The 19839-nt window shown below is 48.1% G+C and overlaps 1 protein-coding gene across 2 annotated transcripts; it reads right to left on the bottom strand.

Annotated features, from left to right (window-relative positions):
- Positions 1-9176: 9176 nt before the first annotated feature.
- EIF3F (eukaryotic translation initiation factor 3 subunit F) lies at positions 9177-16790 on the bottom strand. 2 transcript variants are annotated; one of them, XM_007459836.1, is made up of 8 exons: positions 16370-16790; positions 12888-12958; positions 12568-12647; positions 11995-12132; positions 10573-10664; positions 10015-10151; positions 9777-9890; positions 9177-9408 (listed from the first exon to the last, which is right to left on the bottom strand). In XM_007459836.1, the coding sequence occupies exons 1-8, from the start codon at positions 16749-16751 to the stop codon at positions 9331-9333; spliced, it is 1092 nt and encodes a 363-aa protein (XP_007459898.1). In that variant the 5' UTR covers positions 16752-16790; the 3' UTR covers positions 9177-9330. The 2 variants fall into 2 exon arrangements, with proteins under 2 accessions (XP_007459898.1, XP_007459897.1); XM_007459835.1 differs by lacking the exon at positions 12888-12958 and having other exon boundaries at positions 9292-9408; positions 16370-16756.
- Between the last annotated feature and the right edge of the window lie 3049 nt (positions 16791-19839).

The following is a 19839-nucleotide window of genomic DNA, read 5'->3' as shown; positions in this document are numbered from 1 at the left end:
AGCGTTTCTCCAGTGACTTACAGAATGTCTCATTATCAACCTGGGATCCTGTAGACTGAAATCTCAGCTGAAGGGTGTGTATTATGGTAAAGCACTGTGACAATGGTTCTGTAAATCAAGGGGTCTTACCATATACTTCATTACCTGGAAGCAGAGGGTAGAAAGTGGGAACGCCCTTTTAAAGGCTCAGCCAAGGAGCCAGCTTTAGGAGGACACCCTGTGGATTAGGACACTGTCCTCCAGGATGCAGTATATGCGTTAAACTAACAGCCGATATATAGCGCTATGTCCCCGGTAGTTAGAATACACAGGGCCAAGAAGCCAAGGGGTGAAGCAGAATTGACCCCTTTCATCATCACCCCGGGGACCTCCTTGCAGAAACTGTTTGCCATTTCTGCGACTGGCTCTGTTATATTAGAGGACCTGACCCTGTGGGGAACATCTTACACTGGTTAACATGGGAAGCTTTCCATTTTGGGCTCCTCGTGCCAGTGGACCATGAGGCAAAAGGAGAGTTATCATATTGGAGACAGCAATCATCCCTGACTGTCCGGAAGAGATAAGGATACTCTGCATAATGGGGTCAGGGAGGATTCACCTGACACCTGGGTGCTGGAGCGGCTCTTGGTGCTTTCAGGCCTGGTGATGACAGTGACTAGGCAATCACAGCCAACAAAGCCTGACAACGGCAAAGAAGCCAAGGGCTCAGACCCTCAGGACAAGCAATCCAGACCAGCGTTGGTTGCTGGGTTTTGGGAAGGAGATGATGAATATTAATAGTGGCTTAGGAGCAACCACAGCAGGGGAACTATATTCCACTGACTCTCCTATTGAAAGTTTGTTTTTTTTTTTTTAACACAGCTTGCAACTGACCACTGCCTTTAAGAGTCAACGACAAGAGTGGACTTATTGTGGGTCATGAGCAGATCTGAGTGATACGAAGGGTGTACCTTCACAGACACTTTTTTTTTTTTTTTTTTTTTTTTTTTTTTTTTTTTTTTTTTTTTTTTTTTTTTTTTTTTTTTTTTCCCGGTACGCGGGCCTCTCACTGTTGTGGCCTCTCCCGTTGCGGAGCACAGGCTCCGGACGCGCAGGCCCAGCGGCCATGGCTCACGGGCCCAGCCGCTCCGCGGCACGTGGGATCCTCCCGGACCGGGACACGAACCCGTGTCCCCTGCATCGGCAGGCGGACTCTCAACCACTGCGCCACCAGGGAAGCCCCACAGACAGTTTTTGTTCCCTGTGCCATAGCCCATAACCTCCCCTACTTCAGCACAGCTGTGGTGGACAGCTCCTCGCAGTGTTCACAACCCACTGCAAGCTCTCCTTATCAGCTGGCGAAGTGCGCTCAGCCCACCTGTAGATGCGGCCTGTAAGTATGAGGAAGTTAACCTCCTAAGAAATTCTTCCACCAACGGGAGAACTGGTTAAATGTCCCAGCCTTCAAGTCTTTCAGCGGAAGAATTCTCAGGGGTATTTTACACAGCTCCTTAGAGAAGATTCTCAGTGGAATGGAAACGACCAGCTTAATACCATAGATTGTATGGTAGGCTTTCCTCCCTTCCCTGTCTCCATTCACTTCTGCTTCTTGGAGCATATTATGGGTTGATTGTGTCCCTCCCAAAAGATATGTTGAAATCCGAAGCCCTGGTATCTGGAAATGTGACCTTATTTGGCAATAGGATTCTGAAGATGTAAACAAATTAAGATGAGGTCAATAGGGTGAGCCCTAATCCAATATGACTGGTGTCCTTACAAGAGGGATGTTTGGAAACAGACCACAAGGAGAATGCCAGATGACACAACAGGGGCAGAGACTTAAGTGCTGCAGCTGCAAACCAAGGAACAGCTGGGGCTACCAGAAGCTGGGAAAGGCAAGGAAGGATCCTCCTCCAGAGGCTTCAGAGGGAGCATGACCCACAAACCCCTTGACTTCAGACTTCCAGCCTCCAGAACTGTGAGAGAGTAAGTTTCTGTTGTCATGAGACACCAAGTTTGTGGTACTTTTTTATGACAACCCTGGGAATCTAATACAGATTGCCTTCCCCAACAACTACCTTCCCCACAAGTCCCTGTCACATGTTTTACTTTCAGGGGACCCAAACTATGTATGTCCCCTCTCCAGCTGCATTTTGGATCCATCCTCCATCCATCTCTTGCATCCCAACCAGCCAAGTAGTCTTACCTGGGACTGTTTGGACGTGATCCTGCCTTGTACCATATTCTTTCTTCCAAGCTCCAGAGTTTGGTGAGGGTCCCTCACTCACCTGCCCAAAACTCTAGTAACATACAGAGAGGCCAGGCTCTTTCATAGGGTGCCCAGGACTATATATGAGCTTTGGTACCACTCCTTCCCTGGCTGGAAAGCCCCAGAAACTTCATTTTCGTGGTCAGGGCCTGGGTTTCTCCTGGAAAGTGGAAGCTCCAGGACTTTTGTATAGAAGGGCTTGTAGATTACAATCTGATTGGAAGGAGAGTGGGCCCTAGAAGATTTACTTAAAACTGTCTTTCCAAACCATGTTTTGAAAAGAAGTATGCTTATTTGGAGTGATATTGGGGTGGGCATAGAGTAAGAAACTTGGGTGTCATCACTCTATGGCTCAAAGGTGACCAAGAGAAGAATCTCCAGAAGCTTTGGTCACTTACTGTGTACCAATCTAGCCTCTCCAAAGCAGAAGGTGCTTTTTCTTTACCAGGCCCTTGGAAAACTACTCAGAAAAAGGAATGTAAACTGGCAACCAACAGACTTTAAGTAGCGCAAGGGCGCCCTCTGGTGGCCATGACTCAGAAAGCCTGAGACATAGAGCAGTGCTCTCAGGGAACAAAGTGGCAGAGGGACCAACAACGTGGGACATGGAGACCATTATAAAACTGATGGCCATCATCATGAGACAGAGACATAAACACAGGACTGGCAACCCGAATAAGGTAGAAGATAGACCAGGAAGGATCAGACAGACCATCGTGGAACAAACGGACCTAATCACAGCCTAGACCATCACCAAATGCAACTGTTTTTCCTTCTGGGAGATGTCACTGGGGAAAAGGGGGACAACTGAAATTTCGCTAACCCTGTTAGAGCTTGCACTACCGAGAGTGCAAGTATTCCTAGACATTACAGTAAGTGTAAAAGCAACTCAGTGCCGGCAGTTGGGCCCTGTTTGAACATTCCTGGAAATGCTGACCGTGGCTAGCACGTGGGAGAAATGCTAATTTCATCTATGCTTGGAACCTGTTGTCACAGTCATACGCTGTGCCAAACAAACTTACAGTAAGAAAGGGCTCCTTGATTCTTCAAGGAGGCCTGAGTGAGACCTGTTGTGGAGTAGAGGCTGGCCATTGCTGGAAATCCTGTGGCTGCTGGAAGGTGAAAGGGTCTCTCTGCCTAGAACGAGCTGAGCAGAAAAAGCAAGACTGAGCAGAAACAAGATGTCAATCCCCCGCTGAAGCTCTTGCCTCAGACGCCCTCCCCCAGGGGGTGGGACGGCTCCGTTCACCTGTTCCATCCTTCTCGGCCAGAGCAAGAATCCAGTTAGGTACCCCACACCTGCTGCCCTCAAGAGTCCACCAGTGGCTGCGGGCCATGTTCTTCACAGGATCCAGAGCTTCCTGGTCTTGCCAGAGATCTCTCTGTATCGGCCTCCCAGCACTCCCCTGGCCCACCAGGGACAAAGCTCTAAAGAAATTCTCTCTCTTGGGACTCCAGCAGAGCCCAAGGCCTCTCTTGCGGCCAAGGAGCCCACAGGCTCAAGACAGCAGATAGGCTGGAGTTAGGAACAAGGAATTGTGTCCGGATTTCCACGCCCCTAGACTCTCCCGTGCTCTCCAAGGCTACTTTGATTGAGTCCATTTTCACTGGGACTCTGGTTTGGGCTGACAGAGGAGAGCTTTATGGTGATTATGGACCCACGGAGGGCAGAGGGGGACCTATTGCCTCTGGTCCCCTCAGCCTCCCACTCCCTCCCTCCACAGTGGACAGAGGGCAGGAGGAAGCTGAGATTTACTCTCACAAAGGTGTGTTCTTCACATGCAGAGGCTGGATGGCGCTGTGTGGGCTTCCCAGGTGACAATGTGTGACACGAAGTAGGGGACACAGATCATCCCAAAGAAACGGAAAGCCAGACATTCATGTCTGCACACAGTTGTTCACCATGAAATGATGTCGGCACAAGACTGGAAACAACCCACAAGTCCAACAGGCAAAAATTGTTTAGAGCTCGTCCACGTAAGAGAAATTTATGAAACTATTCAAAATAAGGTTTTTGAAGGCTTGATGGCATGGATAATGAGTATTTTATACTGTTTATTTTAAAAATTATTTTATAAAATTTAGTTGAAATTTCAAAATACACAATCAACCCCAGGTTCAGAGAACTTGTGAGACACGCCAGACGACTTCTGGGGAGGATCTGAGGAAGCAGGTGACCCCACAGAGAAGTCAGGGCAACAGAACCTCTGTCGTGGCTGTTATCACAACTCAATTTTTACCTCTAGGCTGCTGTGTCCTTGGAAACACAACTCCCTATAGACAGGCCATTGTAAAATTGAGTAATATTTTGATCTTCACCCCACTTTCTTCAAAGCTCTTCCTGTTTTGTGTCCAGTCAATTCCCAACATCTTTCAAGACTGAATTCCCTCTCTAGCTCTCAGGTAGACTTAAGCATGCCCTCTACCGTGCCTCCCCAAGATTTGTTCCTATTTCTTTTACAGCAGTTATTCCATTTTGTCACAATTGTTTATTTTTGTGCGTCTCCACTCCAAGACTGAAACCCATAGGGGGCAGAGAGCACAGTTCATCTACTTCTGTATCCCCAGCATCCTACACTAGGTCTGGCATACGCTAAATACTTGTAGGATAAATGAGTTAAACAAATGACCTGTCTGGCATGCTCCTTCCCTCCAGCCCCTCTCCAAAGGATCCCGGTGCCCCTGATGAACTTACTATGCCCAGAGTGTCTCGTGGTAATTATTCTACAAGCCATCCATTCATTTATTCACATCACATACATTTACTGAGAACCTAATCTGTATATGGGTTGTTCTGGGATCTAACAGCCAGAACAGACAGTCCTTGCTCTCAGAGAGCTTGTGTTCTTACAGAGGATAAACAGACTAGTCCAAAATGGTGAGACAGATGCTAAGTAGGAGGAAGTTGTGGGATCGTGGTACAGGAGCACCTTCCAAGAGGAGGCAGCATCGAGACTAACCCTGAAGGAGTAGCAGTACTAAGCCAGCTAAAGGGGCTATATTCTAGGCAGAGGGCAGAGCCAAGGCAGCGCAGGCTGTGAGTGTACGGGGCAGAGCTGGAGAGGCAGGCGAGGCCACAATGAGCCTACAGGTTGTGGTAGATGTTTGACTTCACCCTGGCAATAAGATACCCCTGAACTTCATCTGAGGTGTGTGCTGGTCGGATTTTACAAGAGCAGTGCGCCTGCTGTGAGAACGGATGGAAGAGGGCGAATAGGAAACCTGTTTTCCGCTACTCCACGCTGACTACTCACATCAAACACTTCTGTGACCAGATATGCAGCTGATTTCCTCACACCAAGCAGTGCCGACACCAGCTGAGCGTCCTCTGGTCTAACTCAGTTCTGACATCATCTACCTGGAGACAGCACCAGATCCTAAGGCTAAAGACTCAGTCCCACAAGACTGCTCCCCGCCCCCCACGCCCCCCATTAAGATGCCAGTCACAAGTCCAGGTTGACACCAGTGCTTCTCATCCACCGGCTATAAACGCGAGGCTCCCACAACCCCCTCCTCGGGTTTAATTAATTTGCCAGAGCAGCTCATAGAACTCAGGAAAAGTCTACTTACCATTTCTGCTTTGTTACAGAGGATATTAAAGGGTATGACTGAACAGCAGATGAAGAGGCACACAGGGTGAGGTCTGCAAGGGTCCCAGGCACAAGAGCAACTGTCCCTATGGAGTTTGGGGCATGCTATCTTCCTGGCACGTGTCTTGCTCCTGGACACATTCTCGTTCACCAACTCAGCTCTCCAAACTTTGTCTTTTTGGGCTTTTAACGGAGGCTCCATCACACAGGCACAATTGATTAAACCTGTGGTCATTGTGATACAACCTTCAGCACCTCTCCCCACCCTGGGCTGAAAGTTCCAACCGCCAATCACATGGCTGGTTCACATGGCAACCAGCCCCCATCCTGCGGTTATCTAGGAGCTTTCCAAAAATCAGGTCATTAACATAAACTCAGGTGTGGTTGAAAGAGGCTGGTTAGGAATAACAAGAGTCTCTTTACATCTTTGTATGTCTTATCACTTACGAAATTCCAAAGAGTTTAAGAGCTGCGTGCCAGGAACCTAGGAACGTGGATGAAAATATGTATTTCTTATTATATCACAGAGGGCAAGAGTGATGGCAGAGTTGTGATAAATTGGTTGAGGCATGATGGGGGGAGGGGGAATCAAGGATTCATCCAAGGTTTCTGGCTTTGACAACTGGGGACATGGTTGCATCATCACCTGAGGAAGTGATTTTGTGGGTGAGGAAGAGACAATCAACTCAATATGAAAAGTGCTGAATTTAAGATGCTTCTGAGACATCCAGGTGAGAGATATGGTGTTCATTTAACTAGTCTGGAATCAGGAAACCAGTTCTGAATTTGGGCCGGAGCTGGAGCCTGGGCATCTTTAACACACAGGCATCTTTAACACACAGGCAGTAATCAGTCCCAGGCTTCCCTGAGCTCCTCCAGGCAGAGGACCCAGGCCGGAACCCTGGGGAATGGAACGGTTGTCGGGGGAGGTGTCAGAGGAGGAGGGACCAGTTAGTTACCAGATGTCATGCCCAGACACACCCTGCAGTGTTCTCAGCACAGGCACAACCACGTACAAAGAGAACGTGTGAACACACATTTCACAGGAAAGACAAACTTGTGCACATATAAGCAAAGGCTGGGGGAAAAAGCCAGCATCCTTTTAGGCACAGAGGAGTGTCTCTGCCTTATAAACACCTCCATAGACAGGAGTGGGCAACGGTGAAGTGACACTGAGCCTTTGCACACCCTATTTTCTGTGCATAGAATGCCTTATTTTCCTCTCTTCTTTTTCAGTCTCTTTCTCATTCTTCAAGTCCAGCTTAGATTTCATTCCCTAACTGGAAGCTTTCCACGACCTACAACACCTTGTGATTCCCAAGGTGATGGTCTCTTTACTTGTCTGTCTCTCCCATAGATCCTAAGCAGGCACCAGGACCTTTTGCTTAGCACACTGGTTAGCATTTGGTTACGTATTAACATAAGCAAACAGGTAACTTGAATTCTTCAGCCTTTCCTCAAAAGATCTGGTTCGGTCCCACAGTTTACCAAATAAGCCACAGTTATTTATTTGCATTTAAAACTTCATTTGGTAAACGACCCCTGTAACCTTAACTCTGGACACACCTCTCTGTATCCTCAGCTTCCACCACTCTTGAGTAGCCAGGGTTTCCATATACCACTACCCTTTCAATCACCTTTATCAGAAACCAGGCAACATCCTAAACTCGTCCCATCCCTCACCATCCAGGTGTCAACCAGACTCCAAGTCCCCCTGCATCCAAGTCTCCGTCACCATCCCCACTGCCCCTGCCTTAGTCTGGGCTCTCATCACCTCTCAACAATCACAGTGACTCTCTGACTGTCTCCCTGTCTTCTGTTTTTTTCCCTTTCCCTCCTTCCTCTATACCAGGGCTTTCCCCCACGACTTCCAGGATAAAAATCCAACCTCCACAGGCTGTCGGCCTTACGGTCTGGCTCCTGCATACGTCTCCTTGGATCCTGAACAGGTTAAGCTTTTATCATCTATTTCCTCTGTGCTGATCACCCTTTCCTGATTTCCTGGTTTAAAAACAAAAAACATCAGCTCGGATATCACATCCTAGGTAGACTCTCTCTGACAGAGCTGGTCAATCCTTATATATTCCTGTTATGTTGCATTTTTGCTTTATTAATTTCATCGGGCCGCTAAAATGTGAAGCAGAGGGTGGCACATGAAAAAAAATCCAGACCTGGATTCATATCCTGTTTCATCACTTACTAATTGTGTCGCCTCAAGCAACGTACTCAACTCCTCTGAACCCTAGCTCCTTTTGCAATATAAAGATAATTAAAACTGCCCCCAGAGCTTCCCTGGTGGCGCAGTGGTTGAGAGTCCGCCTGCCGATGCAGGGAACACGGGTTTGTGCCCCGGTCTGGGAAGATCCCACATGTGGCGGAGCGGCTGGGCCCGTGCGCCATGGCCACTGAGCCTGCGTGTCCGGAGCCTGTGCTCCGCAACGGGACAGGCCACAGCAGTGAGAGGCCTGCGTACCGCAAAAAAAACAAAAAACAAACAAAAAAAACTGCCCCCAAACATAGTAAGAGCTCAAAAAATGTTAGACCCAGCAATGACTTTCTGTTTTTCAACTGATTATTCACTTTTCTGTTTTCCCTACCAAAATGGAGGGAAACAACCTACAGATCTTAATCCTACCTCCCTGGACCACATGGCAAACAGCTCTGTCCTATGATTCAGGTGCTTTAAAACACTGACCACACCCTTTACTCTTTCAGTTCAGGTTAAGTACCCAAGTCTCTCAATTATTTTCCCTCCATGGATTCTCATCTTCATTTCCTGTGGAAACCACATGACCCATCAAGAAATGGTTCACAGTACTGTCAGTGGACACCTTTCCAGGTTGAAAATCAAAGGAAAAAATCTGGTAAAGCACAGTTATCCTCACTACAGAGAAGACTGTCTTTCCACCAGCGCACACTCACGGGTCTCAGGGCAGAGGTCTGTATCCACTCCTTCCCTTCTCTCCCGCCTCTCTCCCTTCACTAGCACACCTCCAGGTACTTCAAACTGCACAAAGCAACTCTTTGTACTGCCATCCATTTAAGATGCTATGCAAGAAAAGTGGTAAAAATCATTTTTGGGGGAGACAGTTTGCTCTGAACGTAGGCAAAAGAGTGGAGAGCAAGTGCCCCTGTACCAGCAGGTTGGTGAGAAGGCTATCTGGTCTCAGGTCAGAAGCAGCTAAAGCAGCTTGGGCTGTGGGTGCGACTACTGAAGATGAGTGAGGCCACACACACAACCAACTTCCACCAGGGTACTCACTTCCTGGTTTCTGCGTGAGCTCCAGAACTGTCTTCTACCCTTCCACCCAGAGGTAAACTCACATAATATGGAATTCATTTACAAAAGGTAGGCTATGTTTATTTACAGTCACAAGCAGCTGACTGACTCAGTGTGACTCAAACCACAAAGAAACCATTTCTCCTTCACTCCATTCTGAGTCCCAGGGTTGGCTGGGGCCCAGCCTGGTAGGAGGGCTGCTTGCGGACCATTCACAGGTTCACAAGTTTCTCATTGAGGGCAATTTGTGACTGCGTGAGATTGGCCAGGTAGGTCACCATCAGCAGGTCCTGGAAGAGAAGGAATCCAGGATGAGTGGCTGGGTAAGGAGTGAGCAGACAGGCTGGTCCTGGCCAGCTGTGCGATGGACACTGGGTGAGGGCAGTCCTGGGGGAACAAGAGCTGGGAGAGGCTGAGCAAGAGTGGAGGTGGAAGGCAGGAAGGAAATGCCCGAGAACACTTTCTCATCTCCACTGATATACCTGAGCCACAGGAAGCAAGGAGACAGCAGGAGGGGAACCTCCGAGCACCTGTGCTCTCTTCCCCCGAGCCTGGACTCCTCTATCCCCTCCAGGTCACCTTTCCCAACCCCCTCCACAGGTGTACGGCTGAGGTGGGGGAAGACACAGGCTCCCAGAAGCCCAGGGATGGCACTCACGTTGATGTTGCTGTTGAGCATGGTCTCGAAGTCCTCAGGAACTATTTTGGGTACTTGGTTAACCAGACTCATCAAGAAGCGGCCCACGGTATTGTCAGCTGACACCTTTCCAGACTGAGCACCAAAGAGTCAACAAGGAACAGTTAATTCTCACCACCGAGACTGTCACTTCACCAGCACATCCCCAGCCATCTCAGAGTGGAGATCATGCCCTCCTCCTTTTCCCTCCGCTGCTCACCAGCACGTCCTCCGCATACTGCAACACTGTGCTGAGGGCATCCTGGATGCGGGCTGATGCCCCTCCCACTTGCTGCAAGTCACTGGAGAGGCCGATTACCCGGTTGGGGCTAAAACAGGTCTTCATGATCAGGTCAACTGTGGGAGTGGGTTGGGGGTAGAAGTGACACAGAGAATTCAGTCATCCCACCAGGAAAGAGATCTCTAACCACCTCCCTTTGGACTGAGTCAGCTTCCCCAAACCCCCCTGCCCTGCCCTTATTAGCTTTTCTTTCTCCGGAGAGAGTTCAACTCCTACACCCAGTATGCTAATCACTGGTTCTGGTCTCATATGAATGGCCGTGTAGCCTCTGGTGCTGATGATTTCCCACCTCTAACAATTTCACAGATAATTCCTTGAGTCCCATTTCTACAGAAGAATGACTTCTAGTCATCACAAACCTTACATCAACTGTTCCTCTTAACACACCCAAGGCCCTCCATCCTTGCTACAGAACAGAAACCCCCTCCCCTGAAAAATGCCCAAGACCTAGAAAGCGGGTATGGGCAAGTCACTCACCTCCAATGCGTTCAGTGTCATAATATGCGTACTTCACGGTCAGAGGGGTGAACATCACCCCCATGGTCCTCCCTGGAACACCCATTAAAGTGCTGGGGAGAGAAAAGCCAAGGTTAACAGATGGACTTGGGAGGGAGTTTCATGTCTAGTTCAGGCTGGGAAAGCAGTCATACCAAGAGTATGGCTTCCACGGTTCTGAAAGAAAGCTGGGCCACTTGAAGCCCAGAGGGCTAAAGGGAACAAGTCACTTTCTTCCCTTAGCTCATTCCACACACCAAACCCTTGGCCTGAGAGGAGGGACTCAGCTTTTGGACTGGGCCTGGACCCTTTATAGAGAATTACTTCACACACTGAAATCTCAGTGTTGAGGACAGGACACTGGATTTCCCTGTGGAACGAGCTGCCTAGACATCCTTCCTCACGGAAAGAAGTGACAGGACAGGTCTTCTCTGGGACCGAGTTCCTCAACAGCACTGGAAAAAAAAAAGTCGACTCTGGCCCATCAAGATCAGACTGGGTGCTGTAAGTAATCTTAGCAAAGGTGACTGCCTTTACTCTGTCAACTATACTTTCACTGCATCTTGAGGAGTCTGAAATACCTGGAAAGGCTAAGAAATCAGGCAACACCTAGAGGTTCGTAGTACACCAACTGGCCCATGAGGACTTGACATCCACCATCTTTGTCCTACCACATAATAGGTACTTGGTCACTTCAGTGTCAGACACAAAAATGGCACAAAGTTAAAGTGAGAGATGTGCTAACAAAGGACTTCATTCTAAGCAGAAAATAAAATCCTTCCAACGCCTACAGCCACCCCTTCTTCGGCATGCCTCTAGAGCCTTTCCCAATATCTCCCATCAACCAGCATTCTAGCTGCTTAATGTGCCAAAAGGGTAATGTTACTGTCATCCAAACTGTACACTATCCCAGGTTAATAGACATGTTCAAAACAAGGACAGCCATTCTTTAATCTGTACCGCCCTGTGTCCTATGCACAGTTTTAGTGATAACGACAAATGGAAGGGCAACTCAGAAAACCAGTGAACGTGGAGAAGAAATCATGGCCAGAACACTATGTGAGGATCGGCTGTAGGAGTTGTGTAACAGTTAACTTCTAGAAAAGATGACAGGAAAAACGAGCTTGCTCAAATACCTAAAGGGCTGCCCTTTGAAGCTGGTTATAAGCAATGAGCAGAAATCTGGGTAGGCAAGGATCAGTGAGTGGAAATTTCAGGGACAGAGTTTGTTTCGGAATAAAACCTCTCCAGTGATAACTCCTGAAAGTGAGGAAGGGGCTTCCTTAGGCAGTGAGCTGCACACTGAAGGATGACACCTGTCGGGGGTGGAGGTGGGGGGTGGCACCCAGGCACAGTATGAAAGAGGTAGCTTTTCATGCCCTTGTTGCCCAAGACGCTGGTCACCTGACATAGGCCTTAATGCTCATGCGGCCGTTCTGGAGGCTCGTGTCTACTGTGAGGTGAATGGGGTTGGGGGCTTCCCGGCTGTAGTACTCATGGATCAGCACGGAGTGCTCTGTGATGTCATGGCCCGTAGCATACCTGGAAAATGGAACACAGTTGTGGACTCATGTCTACATGCAACATCAGTACCAAACAGGATGGTGGCATGGGTGTCTCTAGGTACCCAACACCCCTAGTCAGGGTGTAGTTATACCCCTAGGGACAACACATGCCAAAAAAAATACACACACTGAAAATTGTATCAAATCAAATAAGGGCTGCCTTAGAGCTCTTGAAAATTCTAAGTCACCAGCAAGGCAAAAAAGACTTGCTCAGTAAAAGCTGCAGTCCAAAATAAGTACTCTTGGCCTCACAGGATCAGAACCGCCAGCAAAACACACTGAATTCACAGCTCCTTGAGATAATACACTTTCAATACTCTGTCTCCAAAAGAGGGTGTACGATACCTAGTCAGGTGACAAAAGATGTTGGCACTCAACCACTGAGACTTTCCATCCCCTCGTCCCAACTTACCAGCCCAGGATGAGCTCATTTGGAGAGACTTTCTTGTGCAATTCATACATGTTCTTAGCAAATTCCATGTCAACAGCCACCTGAGAAGGAAGGCAGGAAAGGAAGCTAAGAGGCCAAAAGTCCACAGCAAATGGATAAACAGGACAAGAGGCCACTCCCAACAGACAGAAGAGGCCCGGGGAATATGTACAAATGGAGCGAAGCTCTTTAACTGCAGCTCTACTTATGAGCACAACACACTGTGGCGCAGGAGGGGCCTCATGAAGAGTCCAGCAAATGAGTAGCTACAGACCGCACAGGGGTCTCAAATTCCCACTCACCTCATCTTCTGACTCATTGTGCGGCACTGAAAAGCAGTTGGTGACTTCCACTGAGTGCTTGTCAACGGTTCCTGTGAGAGAGCATTGTCCATGTGTTATAAAACCTTGGGCTCCCAACTGTCCCAAATGCTTTCAAGAGGTCTCCTCAAAGTCAAGGAAACAAAAACCCAAACTGGGCTCATAAGCTCCAAGTTCAGCCATGAGCACCAATGGAACCAGGATTTTCCAGAGAAATGAAACTCTGGAGCAATCTCCAACTCTCTGCTTTAACTATCAGCAAACAGGGTCTGTTCTTACTTCGCAAGGTCTCCTTTTGCCTGTCTGTCACTTCCTGCTACCAGCCCTACTCCAGATCTTCACTCTGTGACCTTCATTTTTCAGCCTCCAGACTTTCCCCTTAATATAATTTCATCTGCAGAGCTCCCTGGAAGATTCTAATCACGTCTACAGAGACCACTCATATAGTAGCCTATCCTGAGAGCTCAATCCTAGTGAGCTTCCCCTGTACCTCCCTTCAGCCATGGTCCCACAGTCATAACCTTAACCCTACCATCAACCAGAAACCTTCTCCCTATAAACCTTAAACATCATACCACAAACTTTTATTCTTCTAGTTCTGATGATACTTTTACTCCAGCTACATTTGTTTCTTGTCCTCACTAAGACTGCTGGTCCCTTGACCTCTCCATTTTTTTTCTCATCTACTGGCATCCCAGGCTTCAAGTGCTTCCCTCTCCACCACAGACCACAATGTTGCCTATACCCATCAGCGTCTGTTTAATTCCACTTCACTATGGTTTCTGCCCCCTTAGCTGAAACTATGCCCCCAAACCAAATGGATACATACTTTTTTTAAATTGATGTAGTTGACTTACAATATTACATGTGTACAGAAAAGTGATTCAGTTATGTATGTATATACATACACACACACACACATTCTTTTTCAGATCCTTTTCCATTTTGTTATTACAAGATATTGAGGACTTCCCTGCTGGCACAGTGGTTAAGAATCTGCCTGCCAATGCAGGGGACATGGGTTCCAGCCCTGGTCCAGGAAGATCCCACATGCCACGGAGCAACTAAGCCCGTGTGCCACAACTAGTGAGCCTGCGCTCTAGGGCCCAAGAGACACAGCTACTGAAGCCCTCGCGTCTAGAGCCGGTGCTCCGTAACAAGAGAAGCCACTGCAGTGAGAAGCCCACACACCGCAATGAAGAGTAGCCCCCGCTCACCACAATTAGAGAAAGCCCGCGCGCAGCAACGAAGACCCAATGCAGCCATAAATAAATAAATAATAAATTAAAAAAAAAAGATATTGAGTACAGTTCCCTGTGCTATACAGCAAGCCCTTGTTCTTCATTTTATATACAGGAGTGTAGATACATACTCTATCCTATTTGACCTCCTGTCAACAGACTTGACCACTTCGAGCATCTGCAATAGTTGTCTTCTATATTTGCACGCCACCATAACACCCTTCTACTAGAGCATTTATCACTTTATATTCTAATTATTTGCCTATAAGAGTATATCTTCATCTTGAATTTAAGGTTAAGAGTAGAGCTTGTTTGATCAAACTTTGAATTCTAAGTACCTAATAGTTTTATGGTACATAAAAGGCACCACTGATTTCATTTAACCAAATGGAATATGTCTCATGAATTGACTTCTAACTGAAAATGTCTAAGTTCCTAGCAAGCAGAATCTATGCTTCATTCTTCAGTAAGCAATGCCTCTGTAACACCTAGCCTTGTACCATGACTCCATTCTGAAAGAGGATCTGAAAAATCTAGATTACAGTTGTTCTAACTAGGGTCACTCATACTTGGGGGCACTTAGCACAAACCTAGGGTGGAAAATTGTTTATTTTGTTAAACAGCTCTAGTGAGTTTGGAAAATTTGACAGTGCAGCTCAAAGAGCAAGCTAGTATTTATCGAGTGCCAAGTCAGTGATGCAAGAACCATTTACTACAGAAGTTCAAAGCAGGGCAGTCACAGAATGATGGCATACTTTGCAAGGTTAAGAATAGGGGTGACGGGCTTCCCTGGTGGCGCAGTGGTTGAGAGTCCGCCTGCCGATGCAGGGGACGTGGGTTCGTGCCCCGGTCCAGGAAGATCCCACATGCCGCGGAGCGGCTGGGCCCATGAGCCATGGCTGCTGAGCCTGTGCGTCCGGATCCTGTGCTCCACAACGGGCGAGGCCACAACAGTGAGAGGCCCGCGTAACGCAAAAAAAAGAATAGGGGTGAGGGTGGGGATATGGGATGAAGGACTGAGACTGAAAACTTTTCCTGGGAACCTGGAAGATGAGTGAAACTTAAAGGATAAAATAAGCGAGAACAGGCAAAGAGAATACAAAAGCTTGATCTGAGCCAACTATGGCAATGCTTGAAAGATAATGGATCAACTGAAGTTTCTGTAAAATGCTACACCCTCAAAGATAAAGAGGGAGACAATGTGTGTGTCAGGAGGGTGCCTGATGTGGTGGAAGATGGCAACCAACAGCTGTTTTGTACCTAGTCTGTGCCAGCACAGTTAGACGCCTTCTGTGATAATTTAGTGCTCACAGACTAAATCTAAAGTAGGCCCTGAAGGAAACAGACTTAGCTAACATGTGCTGGAGTCTGCCGACAACTATCATCCTCTTCGCAATACGCCAATTGTCTTCTACGATGGAAACTATTACACGTTCAAGGGTAAGAAAAAGAAACCATACATGCGACTAAATTGGATTCACAAAAGTGTCCAAATTCTGTGACCAAGATGGAGTGCAAATTAATCTGATGGAACCAGCAGTCCCCAGAGAAAGGGATATATTGTCAGAAATCCCTCTTTACGGCTTCTCAATTTTACTGTAACATAAAATATCAATTTCCCAAATTTGGAACATGGGCAAAGAAAAGGTTATTTCTCCATGTGCACGTTAATACAAATAATAGATGATACAACTGTCTGTGTCCAAATGGAGAATCAGAGACTGCACTGGGGAAACGGGGTCCATATCTCACTGGGGACTAATATTAGGGAAACTGAGGAACAGAGGCTCAGGCTTAGACGTTTAGGAAAGCAGAATATTATTGAAACCCTAAATGGGTTCCTGCCAAACCGGTCTACTTGGTGAGAGGGATATCTTTTTACAGGTGTCCCCACTCCAATGCCAGGTGGTTAGGAAAAACTTTTCTTTTAACACCTGGAAAATAAAGACATTTACCAGTAGATAAGGGGGGGAAACGTGGTCACTGGGCTTAGGGAGTCAAAGGTTTTTGACGTCCTAGTCAGAGTCTGAATTCATTTTTCGTAGACTGGAACTAGTCATACTTGACGTGAAATGCTACTGGGAAGATTAAAGATAAAATGTAAATCACTTGGCACACACTGTTTATTCAATAAATAACTACAATGGGGGTGGGAAGTGAGGGGAACAAGATAAACGGGAGATGGGGAGTAGAAGAGAACGTCAATTTTCTCTGACCACTCACCCAGCAGGGTCCCGATGACTCGGGCAGCGCCCTCGTTGCGTCGCTCGTAGCTGTCCACGATGGAGGCCAAAATGACCGGGTGCAGCCGGACCACGCGGCCGCCAGGGAAGGGGCCTGGGAGAGCCGGGCCGGGCAGCGACTGTGCCGGGGCCTGCGCTGGGGCTGGCGCTGAGGCCGGGGTCTGGCCCGGAGCCGCGGTCGTAGCCGCTGCTGCCGCCGGGTCTGAGGATGAGGCTGGAGCCGGCGCTGGAGCTGGAACCGGCGCTGGAGTCGGCGCTGAGGCTGAGGCTGGGGCTGGAGCCGGGACCGGGTCTGAGGCCGCAGCCGGGGTTTCGGTTGGGGTGGCGGGAGGCGTGCTCGGCGGTACCGCCGGTGTGGCCATCTTGTCGAGAAGGAAGGAGCCAAGCGCGGAAGGGAGTGAGTTGACAAAGATTAGGAGCACGATAGGCTGAACCTGCACCACGTGAACTAGATCTTTGTGCTTATTGGTTTCCGATGATGCTACTCACGGCTACAATTTTCTGCTCTGAGTTTGTGCTCTTTGATTTCGGTCCGATGCGCACTCAGTGAGAAAAGAGCTAAGTAGTTCCGAGTAAACTTGGAACCGCACTGAGAGGAGAGAAACAGCTGCCACCAGATGGAGCCAGAGAGCGGCGCAAGGGTCTCAATTGGTACTTCAATGGGATAATCGACATCAAGGTGCCTTTTAAAGGACTTTGTTCTTGACAGCATCCTAAGGTGTCAATGCAGTGAGTCATTCATTCATCAATTTGAATATGTGCCAGATGCTCTTTTGGAGCTTTGGGATATATCAGTGAACAAAACAAAGATCACTGTCCTTGAAAAGTATACATTCTACTGGAGAGAGACAAATAAGTACATTATAGAATGTATTAGGTGATAAGTGCTATGAAAAAGGAAAAATTAGCTGAAAATAAGGAGGAAATCAGGAGTCGCGAGGAGTTAGAGCAGGTCAAAACGGGAATGTGAGATTTGAGTGGATTTAAAGGAGACGAGGGGTATGACCATTATTGGGGGGAAGAGCCTCCAGGTAGAGGGAACAGAGTGCAAAGGCCTTAAGGCAGGAGCAGGCCTGGTATGTTTGAGGCTATTTCATGGCTGGAGTGTTAGGATCAAGGCAGGGAGTAGCAGGACATGGACCTCTCCATAGGGCTTGGGGAGCAGATCATTAAGGACTTCCCAGGCCATGTAAGGACTTTGAGTTTTAGTCTGAGTCAGATGGAGTTTTGAGCCGGGAGGGTCATGCTCTGTCCTAGTTTTAAAAGAATCACACTGGCTGCTTTGAGAAGAATAGAAAGGGGGAGTGGTTACTGGGCAGAGCGGGGTGAGAGAGAAAGAGCAGAGAGACACGTCAGATTACCAGGTAATCTAAATGAGAAATGAGGGTGGCTGGGACCAGGACAGCAGCAGTGGAAGCGATGAGAAGTAGGGAAATGATGGACATATTTTGAGGGTAGAGGCAATAGGACTTTCTGAGAAATGTATGTGAGGTGTGAGAGGAGTCAAGGATGACTCCAATATTTTGTGTTGAGCGACTAGTATGAAGAGGCTGTTGTCAATTGAGATGGTGAAACCTACAAGTGGAGCAGGTTTTGGGGGAAAGATCCCAAGCTCATTTTGGGATGTGTCACCCTTGAGATGTCGATTAGACATGCAAGCAGAAGTGTGGAGTGATCTGGTAGAGATACTAGTCTGTATACTATGGGAGAGGATTAAATGAGGTGATGCTCTGTAAAGTTCTTAGCACATGCCAGAAGTACGTTAGTTATTAGTGTTACAAGGTTGCTATGCTCATTACTATGTGTGGAAGGAGCTCTGATCCTAACTTCCTGTGTAACTTTGGGCAATCTATAGGTTTGTTTGTTTTTCCTGAGCCTCAGTTTCCTTCTTGGTGTGGTGAGGATGATAACATCTGCCTGTCAGGAAACTTGTCCACTCCCTTGGCTGGGTCAAGTGCCAGCATCCAGCTGGCAAGGTGGATGGGTGAAGTTGGATTACTTAGCCCTGACTCTCGTGCCCAAGAGCTGCTTTCTCCTTGGATCTACCTTTTCTAGTTAGAATTCACACGATCCTGCTCCCCTGTCAGTACTCTGGGTGGACACACATTCTTTCCTTTCATTCCTCCAAACTCAGGTAAACAGCGTATCCAGAGAGGATTGAAAAGCGAGGCTTGAATTTCATGACTTGGATCTTTACCAACCCTGGTAGAGCAGTGCCAGTGGAACTGAGGGGAGGGGGTGGGCATGGAAACCAGAATTTGGGAGTGAGAGAATGATCAGGTTGACTCATGGTAATGAGTACTGGCTACTCTCTCAAGGAAACTGCCTGGGAAGGAAAGGAGACATTTAAAGCAGTAGCCGGGGGAACCGTAGGATTGAGATGGGGACAATTTAGGCTGGAAGAGTTTTAAGTGTATTTTAAACCAAGGGTAAGGATCTAGAGGAGAGAGAACAACTGAATATACAAGTGCAAACAAGGGGAATTATCTACAAGGCAGGAAGGAGGACCTGATTGGAAAAGGCTTGATAAGAACGATGGTCTTGCACAGGATGAGGGACCTGCTGGAGAGGCTGTCCTGGGCTGTGGCCTCCCTTCTGGGTGCCTGAGGGGGTGTCTGCCTTAGCCAGGGCTGGTCCCCTGAGATCATCCCATGGGAAGAAGGCCCGAGGTGAGAACCATCCCTGATGAAGAGTGTTGCTGACCCCAAATGACCATATGCAGACCCTTGGGACCTCTTCTCCATGTGTAGGTTTGAGTTGGCTGTGGACACGGCACCCTCAAGAACTTTGCCTTTATATCGGTGGCCTGAAGACCTTTCTGTCCTGAAGGAACAGAGAAAGGGATGGAGGAAAGATCAGAGACACGGGGAGAGAAGGGACGTTGCAGGAGCTCCTGTCAAATGGCAAGGCAAGCGTGGGGTTCAGCCTTGGGGGAGTGGACAGTGTTTGGACAAGGAACCAAGAGTGAGCCATCAAATTATCCTCTGAAAATTGAACAATTATCAGAGGACCCAGCTGAGCCCACAGAGCTCAAGGATCTGGCCAGCCTTTGTGGTTTTTCTCCAGCCACATGGCTCAGGCGCAGGAGGAGAGAGATCATTGGTGTGGTCTTCCCAGGGGTGCTGACTGGCCAGGACAAGGGCATGCATACATCCGGATGCTGGCTTTTCAGTGGCTGACTGAGGGATCTAGGCAGGCTGAACCCTATAAACACAAACTCTGGGGCCAGGTTTATCAGGAAAGGGCAGAGGGCATGGGGGGAGAGAAAATGGGCTTTCCCCTTGTGTATGGGAAATGTGCTGGGCACATGGTATATGGTGTATTAGTCAGGGTCCTCCAGAGGAACCAATAGGAAGTGTATGTATTTATTATGCGGAATTGGCTCATGTGATTATGGAGACGGAGACGTCCCAAGAGCTTCAGTGGACAAGCTGGAGACCAGGAGAGCCG

Source organism: Lipotes vexillifer, unplaced genomic scaffold (genome assembly GCF_000442215.2).
Source record: "Lipotes vexillifer unplaced genomic scaffold, Lipotes_vexillifer_v1.1 scaffold61, whole genome shotgun sequence".
NCBI lineage: Eukaryota > Metazoa > Chordata > Mammalia > Artiodactyla > Lipotidae > Lipotes > Lipotes vexillifer.
The sequence above is the reverse complement of the archived record's forward strand: the minus strand, read 5'-3'. Positions and strand labels throughout refer to the sequence as shown.

What these genes read in the sequence shown, in the direction of transcription:
- EIF3F (XM_007459836.1), bottom strand. Translation starts at nt 16,751, where the DNA reads ATGGCCACACCGGCGGTACCGCCGAGCACGCCTCCCGCCACCCCAACC. An exon ending in ACAATGAGTCAGAAGATGAG is followed by an intron (nt 12,648 to 12,887) that starts GTGAGTGGGAAT and finishes CTTCCTTCTCAG; the next exon opens with GTGGCTGTTGACATGGAATT. An exon ending in AGCATTAAGGCCTATGTCAG is followed by an intron (nt 10,665 to 11,994) that starts GTGACCAGCGTC and finishes TTCTCTCCCCAG; the next exon opens with CACTTTAATGGGTGTTCCAG.